General features: G+C 41.5%; 1 protein-coding gene across 1 annotated transcript; it reads right to left on the bottom strand.

Moving 5' to 3' along the window:
- Positions 1-304: 304 nt before the first annotated feature.
- On the bottom strand, positions 305-3,208 carry PTH (parathyroid hormone). Its single transcript, XM_075926047.1, has 3 exons — positions 3,134-3,208; positions 1,340-1,430; positions 305-951 (listed from the first exon to the last, which is right to left on the bottom strand). The coding sequence occupies exons 2-3, from the start codon at positions 1,423-1,425 to the stop codon at positions 666-668; spliced, it is 372 nt and encodes a 123-aa protein (XP_075782162.1). The 5' UTR covers positions 1,426-1,430; positions 3,134-3,208; the 3' UTR covers positions 305-665.
- Between the last annotated feature and the right edge of the window lie 6,610 nt (positions 3,209-9,818).

Here is a 9,818-nt window from a genome sequence, read left to right as displayed (position 1 = left end):
TTTAATAATTTATAATCTTTTGCTTTTTGTGTTTAAATTGAAGTCATCTTATTTATTTGTATGTGTAATTAACACTTCCCAGATCTTTGTTTGAAACTGATATAAGCTTAACTTTATGCATTGTGAGCAGTGGATCAATGTGTGCAGAATTAAGCATATATTTAAATCCTCACAGAACTTGTTCTCTATTTATTATGGGATCAGATTCTGCCATCCTCATTTAGGTTGATTAGTAACTTATTCTGTGGATGATTCCACTGGGTTAAGGTGCCACTTAATATGGTTAAGAGTGGTAGAACTTGACTTTAAATTCTTTTCTTTTCTCTTAAATAACCGCTAAAGTTAAGTGGTAGAACCTGGTCTAAAACCCTGCCTTTAAAAACCATTTATATTTAAATCTCCTGCTTGTTTGGCTTTTAGACATACATGTTTAAATGTTAGAAATAAATGGGTCAAGTTAGCAATTGAATTAGACATTCAGAAATTATCGGCATTTGAGATGGGTGCAATTTCTTCATCTGTGTTTGTAAAGGACCTACCGCGGTGGCACTGCAGTCTTGGTTGATGCCTCTAGGAACTAATGTAATATACATACTAATAAAATGCCCTATCTGGTCAGTGCCTTAGACATGCGTTCACTTGGACTGATCAATGCTATGCGTCTTTCACTTGGACTTTGTTTTGAAGAATATGTCCCTGTAAGCTTTCTCCAGAACAATAGGTTTCTTCTGCACTGCTGCCTGCAAATGCCCAGGGAGCAGCCTCCGATTTCTGATCTCCCCCAGAACAATATCATCCTTCTTTCGGGGCCTCTGGGTCCTTGCATCCACCAATGCCTCGGGGGCACTGTGCACATCCTGCAGTTTCAGCTGAAGCCAATCCTGCCTCTCCACAGTATGCAGGTGCTCCCCAAGATTGTGCATCAGTTGCATCTCACTCACTGACCTCTTCCTGTATGAAAGGTGAACAAAGTAACAGTCTCATAATGGCCCTGCCTTGAATTCTTGATCTCCACTCAAGACCAAGTTTGGGAGCCTTTGCGTTCAGGGAAAGGCACATTTGTTCAACCTGGATCTTTACCCAGAAAGGGATATACTGTCTGAAAGTGGGAAGGGGAACAGTGATATGTGAATTGGTGGTGGAATTATTAGTGGGAGAAGGGCTAGAAGAGGGCCTAGTTTTGTGCCAATACTGTTTAGCCACTGACATTGTTTATTTTAATTCTTGTACTTGATGCCAGATTTGCGATAATGCGATAGGCATGTAACCAGTCAAAATGAAAGTAAAGAGAATTGGTAAAAATATCCCCAAATTCCAAAACGCGTAGCAGTATACTTACATTGCTGGTCTTCCATCAGATGTTGCAAAGATACAAATTGCATATATAACAATGGCAGTCTTAGCCATGTCTTTGATAGGAAACATGTTATCTGTAAGGACAGAACAAGGACATTTTTATATTTATGTTTCAATTATTTCAAATCCATTAAACTAGGAGAACAATTGGCGTTAGGTAAAGAGAAAATGTTCTGAAGACATTTACAGTTGGAAAAGAGACCACGTAAAAATATCTTTCATGTGTTGTACATAGAACAAGGAATTTAGGGATCAGAAGAATGGGTTCTATTCATAATCCTGTGTAAATCTCAAAACTGCTATATGCTTCCCCATGTTACCATGGGCATGATAATCTTATAAATATTTTTGAAAGTTTGTTTGTTTATCCCGAAAGATCTCTGAAATGGTAAGAGCTAAAAACACAAAATTTTGAACGGATACTACTGATTTCCCAACTTAAATAACTGGATTAGTTATATGTCGAAATCGGTTCTCCCAGAGCCCCAATTGGGCCCACTGATAATTAGCTTTTAGTAGTGCCTGATCATAGGCATTTGCTGGATTCTTCTGTTAAGTGTTTAACATAAACTGCAACTACAAGATCATTTTCTTCTGGTTACGAACTAAGTAGTTCATCTGTTCTCCACTAGGCAATGCATTTTGTAAGCACAGCAGTAGCTATGTTAATTTCTTAAAGTAATATGATAAAAGAAAAAGTATTTCCAATAAAATGTTATGTTAAAGTAATTTACATAGCTCTTTACCACACCTTTTGTTATCAAGAAGTGAGTTAAATGTAAATGCGTTTTGTAAGTACATCACTAACTATGTTAATTTTTTAAAGTAATATATAAGAGAAAAGTATTTCCAATAAAATATGCTATGTTAATGTAATTGACATAGTTTATTCATCACAGCTTTTACTGTATTTTCTCCAGGCGACATTGGGTATTTCTGCTAGTATATACACTTTTGGTATTTGTGGGTGCAAGGCAGAGTTTAGTTGCAAAGTGTTACTTACTCTGAATTTCTGTCTCCAGGAGATATTTGTGAAATCCTTGAAATACTTGCATACAGCTATGTAAATTGGAAAGAGTTATATTTTGTCTGCTTTTTTGGTGTTGTTAGGCTGGATTTGCTGATTTTACTGATAGAACCAAGAACCTTGATTCTTTATGGCAGCTTTACACTGGCATAACTACTGAGCTCTGTTGTGTTAGTCCCTGTATAACCTAATGTGAGGGGGAAACCCCCCAGAATTTGGCCCTAAGTTTTTACAATTGCTAGTAAATAACAGAATTTCAGATTTCAATTTGAGTTCTTAGTGGTGATAGATAGAAATATATCTTTTGAATTGTAAGCCAAGCAAATTTGATGTGGAGTAACTGAGGCAGAATAAATGCAGGGGTATTTTACAATTTTTTTTTTTTTTTTTTTTACAATGCAGGGTTTTTACAATTTTATGGTTATTTTCCTGTTTTATTTTTTTACAGTTTTACTGCAGGTAAGAAAAGCTTTTACAGTACCACGTTTTAAATCATAGCATGAATATACTCAAAGCACAGCATCTAATTTACTATTTTAAGCCCATTGGTTGAATTCACTTTGAGATATGTGCATTCATAATTTAATTTTAAAAGGCTGATTCAGTAAACAACATTAAAAAAAGCAGATTCTCATTTCATTCAATTTTTATGCTTAGTCTAATCAGAAAACAAAATACACAAACTGAATTATGATTTGTTATTAAATCACTTATCTAGTACATCCTAAAAGAAAAATAAGGCATACTTACCAAATAATGTTCTAAACAGGCTTGTGATTCAGATAAGTCAGTAGCTGACCGTTTTTGATGTTGAGTATATTTAAAGACTACTGCATTGATCTAGTGGACCCCTTAAATGTAACTCTAAAATAGAACTTCTAAGTAACTAAGGAGCCCTTTTATTGTCTCAGTTGATGTCACTCCCAACACACGCCCCCTGATCTTCATCTACCAATCTTATGTTTTTTTGATAATTGGGCATTTAAAGAAAGAGACAAAGGAAAGTTTAGGCTAAAAGGAAGTATGCTGGGTAACTGAAGAAGTTTGACTTTTAAGAAGCTGAATTTGGGTTGGGAGGAAGATGCAAGTAAATAAATTTATGTCTGTGCCTTCATTTATTGATCAGCTTTAAATGTTAATGAGTCCACAGATGACTAATGATACTAATTTGAAGGTGAAGTGGAATGACCAAATAAAGTAAATGTAATCTTTCAGTAGCCTTTATTTTTCAGTCCCTAAATAGTTTATTCAGAAGAAGTCTTGTTATGCAATAAAGAAGAGAGAACAACTCTTTTCAATTTAAAAGTTTAATTCAGTACTGAAACTTGTTTTCAGTACTCATTTTTGCAAAATAGAACAGATTAATACTGATGAAATGGATCAAATATTCAAATATTTTTATAACTAAATTGCAATTTCTACTCGACCCACTCTGTTTCTTGGTTCTACAAAAAGATTTTTGACCTTTGTCATTCCTTACTCCTCTAAAAAGGGAAAAGAGTTAAAATTGGTATTTCCCAAATGCCAGCTATGGCTCCAATTCAGCAGGATACCCAAGCAGGTACCTAATTTTAAACATGTGAGTGGTTCTATTAACTCAAATGTCTACGGTCTTATAAATTAATAAAAGCAAGGTAGGGTCTTAATGTAGGGTGATTAATAACATCTTGCTGTTTGAGGTCTACGTATGCTTATATCTCTGTAGATCACAACTTATAGGACAGATGTTCAGAAGTTTCAGGGGTTAGCCGAGCTAGTCTGTATAGAATAAACTTAAAAAACAATGAATGGCCTGGTGGCATTTTATAGACTAACAGAACAGGACAGATGTTGTATCTAAAGGCCCTGCTTGCTTCTTATAGCAAAGAACTCCAATCAGATAGAAACTTGCACCCCATATATTCCCACTGAAGTCAGTGGGGGTATGTCTACACTACAAAGTTAGTTCGAACTAACGGACGTTAGTTCGAACTAACTTTCATAGGCGCTACACTAGCGCTCCGCTAGTTCGAATTTAATTCGAACTAGAGGAGCGCTTAGTTCGAACTAAGTAAACCTCATTTTACGAGGATTAAGCCTAGTTCGAACTAGCTAGTTCGAATTAAGGGCTGTGTAGCCCCTTAATTCGAACTAGTGGGAGGCTAAGGCTTCCCAGGTTTCCCTGGTGGCCACTCTGGCCAACACCAGGGAAACTCTATGCCCCCCTCCCGGCCCCGGAGCCCTTAAAGGGGCACGGGCTGGCTACGGTGCCCGTGCCAGGTGCAAGCCTGTCAGCACCCAGCCAGCAGACCATGCACCTGGCACAGATCGAGCCAGCCACCCAATGCCCCCCAGCCCTCCCCCTCTTCCCGGGACCAGGCTGGCGGCTCCCGGGAGCTTGCCCAGGACCGCAAGAGGTGGGCACCCGCCTGGGCTAGTGCGGACATCGTGGACCTTGTCCACGATCTCCACACTAGGCACAGGAAAGTGGCTGGCTAGGGCAGGAGAGCTGCCAGCCTGGCCACCCAGGAGCAGGTGTGCATGAAAATCCATGGGGTCCACTGAGACCCCCGACCCTGAGCCCTGAGCTTACAATGGCCGTCCTGGGTCAGACCAAAGGTCCATCTAGCCCAGTAGCCTATCTGCCAACAGCGGCCAACCCTAGGGACCCTGGAGGGGATGGACCGGAGACAGTGACCAAGCCATTTGTCTCGTGCCATCCCTCTCCAGCCTTCCACAAACTTTGGGCAGGGACACCACTCCTACCCCCTGGCAAATACCACTCCATGGACCCAACCTCCATGACTTGATCTCACTTCCCTTTAAACTCTGTTCTAGTTCTAGCCTTCACAGCCTCCTGCAGCAAGGAGTTCTACAGGTTCTCTTTGCTTTGTGAAGAACAACTTTCTGTTACTAGTTTGAAGCCTGCTACCCATTCCTTTCCTTTGGTGTCCTCTAGTCCTTCTTTATGGGAACTAATGAAGAACTTTTCTGTATGCACCCTCTCCACCCAACTCCTGCTTTTAGAGACCTCTATCCTGTCCCCCCTCCGTCTCCTCTTTTCTAAGCTGAGAAGTCCCAGTCTCTTTAGCCTCTCTTCATATGGGACCTGTTCCCAACCCCTGATCATTTTAGTTGCCTCCCCTCTCCCAGCCTCTCTCTTCCCCTCTCCCACCTCCTTTTCCCAGTCTCCCCCAGTTTTGTTCAATAAAGACAGATTCCATTTTTGAACACAATTGTCCTTTATTTTGTACATCAAGAAAAGGGGCTAGGGAAGGGTAAGTGGAAGGAGGTGAGGGAGGAATGGGGCACGAGCCCCCGATGGGGAGGACTGGGCTGGCTTTGTGGGCTTCTGGGGGTGGAAGCTCTCCTGCAGCCCCCCATTTGCCCCCTCTCCCCAGATGGCAGCCTGTGGCAAGTGCAGCCGGGCTGATGGCCGAGTGGTGTGATGTGTCCAGTGTGGGCACTCCGGGCACTCCAAGCCAGGACTGCTTTGCAAGCGGGGCACCCCTGAGAACTGTCTGTCTGGGGTCGGGGTCGGACCCTTTAAGCACAGCCCTCGGCTAGCCTGAGACAGCATCTCCACGCTCTAAGTCCTAATCTGATGCCCTGCCGGCACTGCTTCCGGCCATCCTTAAGCCCTGTTCAGGGTCCACTTACTGTGGACATGCTAGTTCTAGACGCGTTAGTTCGAATTAGCTTAGTTCGAATTAACTAATTTGAACTAAGCTAGTTCGAATTAGCGCTGTAGTGTAGACATACCCTGGGATACTATGCAGGCTGGGAGAGACCCAAATCAGTAGGCTGCCACACCCTAGTAGAGGGCAGGTATTCAGGGCGCTGGGTAAATAGCTTTCTTTTTCCTGAATAAACTCCTAGAAACTGCTGCCATGAAATGAAGGCAGGCAGCCAGCTTAGCACAAAGGCAGGTAGTCTGCAGAGCTGCTGGCTGGGATCCACCTGGTTAAGCACCTCCCAGCCAGAGCCTGTCTCTGGAACCCCAGCTCTTCTCTCCCCGCCAACTATCTGTCCCAGGCCACCACCCAAACCCTTTCCCCACCTCGTCCCAGGTCAAAACTCCCTCCCAGACCTTGCGTTCCTCCTGAATTCCTTCCCCAGACCAGAATCCTCTCTTGCACCCATACCACTCCTGAACCCTGCACCCCAAGCCTCCTGCCCCAGATTATAACCCCCTCCTTCACCCAAATTCCCGCCTGCACCTCAGTCCTCTATCCCAAGCTCCTTTCTACACCCGCCCATTGTCCCAGGCCCCATACCCCCTCCACAGAAGTCTTGGAGTGGCCCCCTTTAAAAATGATGGACCACTCCTGAACTAGCCTCTGATGAGTGACTCAGTAAGCTATGGTCCTTGCCTTTTGTAAAGAGAAAGAGGCTGTGTGGAGGGCCACAACAAGCCTATGAAGCAAACACTATCCACCAGTAGCGCAAGACCCACGGGGGACAGCCGGAGCTTTGCCATAAGGCATACAGGGATCCATCCATACAGACCATACTGCAAACTTCAGTAGTCCTATACTTACTTTATTTTCCATTGTACCTGCAAAAGGCTTCATCCTGAAATTCCTTTTATACAGAACTACCATTGATTTAAATTTCATAGCTTCCAAGATATGAAAGCTTGAAAGATCAAGCAAGGGTCTTTGTTTCATTTGGAGCAAAACAATTAAGAAAGTTGGACTCAATGATCTCCAAACATCTTTTCCAACCTTATGAGTCTATAATTCTATGAAAGTAAGCTGTACTCCATCTGAATGTTTTAATCAAAATATGGTTTCTGTTGCACGAGTCCTTTTCTTGCTCTTATCCAGAGGAAATATTTGAAAGCAATTAAAAAGGAATTCCTATGAGGGATTAGCTGGAATGTAATGTAGCTGTTAATTATCAGAGGGGTAGCAGTGTTAGTCTGGATCTGCAAAAGTGACAAAGAGTCCTATAGCATCTTAGGGTATGTCTACACTAGCCTAGCCCCCTAGTTCAAACTAGAGAGGCTAATGTAGGCATTCAAAGTTGCAAATGAAGCTCAGGATTTAAATATCCCAGGCTTTATTTGCATTTTCCTGTCCAGGCACCATTTTAAAATCCCCCTAGTCCGAACTAACTGCCCGCGGCTACACGCAGCAGTCAAACGTTAACTCAAACTAAGTCCTTAGTTCGAGTTAACAGTTACATCTCATTCCACGAATTACAAAAACAGTTTCTCCTCTCTTGGTGGTCACACTTCCAGATCAGCTGCTAGAAGTGGGCCTCATCCTCCCTGATTGAATTAACCTCGTTATCTCTAGCCTGATTCTTGCCTGCATATTTATACCTGCCTCTGGAAAGTTCCACTACATGCATCTGACGAAGTGGGTCTTTGCCCACGAAAGCTTATGCTCCTATACATCTGTTAGTCTATAAGGTGCTACAGGACTCTTTGTAGCTGTTGATGTTAACACAGTGAATGGTTTTGTTATTACTTTGTTATATACTATTTTGTAGTTAACTAGCAACTTCCATCAGAGAATTTCAAACTGTGGATAGAACCTCTCTGGTCTGGCAACGTTAGTGGTCCAGCATGATTTTAGTTAGCCAGATGTTCACTTATCATAGGTGTGGACAAGTTTCCTGTGGTCCCATAAAGTTTGTTTACAGCACCAGTCCCGGCTCTAAGTGTTCTGTGCTGTTATTTAGCTCTAATTTGCCTCTAACTGTCTTCTAAGAGTCCAATAAGCAGTGGAAGTGCTGGTAATGCTGCTAGACAATATTGACCTCCTGTGGCTTGGTAAATACACTGATTCAGCACCGGTTAGGTCCCAAGGGCACTAGAAAGGTTCAACTTGTACTTCATAAGCCTGATCCTGGGGAGCTCTACAGCGTGCTGAGAGATATAAAAATGTAATCCTTATTTTATGTATCGGTAAACTGGAAGTACCCTGAAATAGCAATTCTGCATCTTTAAATGTGCCCTTTTTTTCAAAATATATTTTGAAATAATGGGAGTGCTATTCCAGCATCCCTGTAACCCTCATGTCATGAGAGTTAAGGGATTTGTTGGAATACCATTTCATTTTGAAATTTGGCATTGTGTAGACAAGTGCCAAACTTCAAAATAAACTATTTCAAAATTACCTTGAAATAAGCTACACAATTTCAAGCTTAGGGTGCTGTGTAGACATCCCCTGAGTGACAGAGTGATTTGGGACTCTTCCAAGACAGTGAACAGAGCCCACGGGCCTTGATGTCTAATTTTCCATATAACGATTAAGCAAGAATTCTGCCTTCTCCTTCAAAATAAAAGTTGCGGAGTGCACAAATGTTTGTCTAGTTATCATTGCACAAAATTTGGTGAAAAGTCACATCCACCCACAATTACTTCTAAAATATAATTTATTCTTCTCTGAAGTTCTTTAATAAGAATGTTAGTTAAACTAGATAATAGAATCATAGAACACTAGAACTGGAAGGGACATTGAAAGATCATCAAGTCCAGTCCCCTGCCCTCACGACAGGACCAAGCACCATCTAGATCATCCCTGATAGATGTCTGTCTAACCTGGTCTTAAATATCTCCAGTGATGGAGATTCTACAACCTCCCTAGGCAAATTATTCCAGTGTTTAACTACCCTGACAGTTAGGAAGATTTTCCCAATATCTAACCTAAACCTCCCTTGCTCAATTTAATCCCATTGCTTCTTGTCCTATCCTCAGAGGCCAAGGAGAACATTTTTTCTCCTTCCTCCTTGTAACACCCTCTTGAAATGTGGTGCCCAGAACTAGACACAATATTACAACTGAGGCCTAATCAGTGAGAGGAAAAATGACTTATTGAGTCTTGCTCACAACACACCTGTTAATGCATCCCAGAATAATGTTTGCTTTTTTTTGCAACAATGTCACACTGTTGACTAATATTTAGCTTGTGGTCCACTCTAACCCCTAGATCCCTTTCTGCAGTACTTCTTCCTAGATAGTTGCTTCCCATTCAGTATGTGTAAAATGGATTGTCCTTCCTAAGTGGAGCACTTTACATTTGTCTTTATTAAACTTCATCCTGTTTACCTCAGACCATTTCTCCCATTTGTCCAGATCATTTTGAATTATGACCCTATTCTCCAAAGCACTTGCAACCCTTCCCAGCTTGGTATCATCTGCTAACTTAATAAGTGTACTCTCTATGCCATCATCTAAATTGTTGATGAAGATATTGAACAGAACCGGTCCCAAAACAGGCTCTTGCAGAACCCCACTTCTTATGCTCTTCCAGCAGGATTGTGAACTGTTACTCTTTGAGAACAGTTATCCAGCCAGTTATGTACCCAGCTTATACTAGCCCCATCTAAATTGTATTTGCCTAGTTTATTGATAAGAAGGTCATGAGAAATCATATCAAATACCTTACTAAAGTCTAGGTATACCACTTCCAGTGTGATGGTGATATTCTTTTGTATAGTGCAT

This window comes from Pelodiscus sinensis, chromosome 4 (assembly GCF_049634645.1).
Source record: "Pelodiscus sinensis isolate JC-2024 chromosome 4, ASM4963464v1, whole genome shotgun sequence".
In the NCBI taxonomy this organism is placed as follows: domain Eukaryota; kingdom Metazoa; phylum Chordata; order Testudines; family Trionychidae; genus Pelodiscus; species Pelodiscus sinensis.
Note: the sequence above shows the minus strand (reverse complement) of the source record. Positions and strands in the feature narration are given on the sequence as shown.

Coding starts and splice junctions, on each gene's coding strand:
- PTH (XM_075926047.1), bottom strand. CDS start 1,425: ATGTTTCCTATCAAAGACATGGCTAAGACTGCCATTGTTATATATGCA. Junction 952..1,339: donor TCTGATGGAAGACCAGCAAT/GTAAGTATACTG, acceptor CCTTTCATACAG/GAAGAGGTCAGTGAGTGAGA.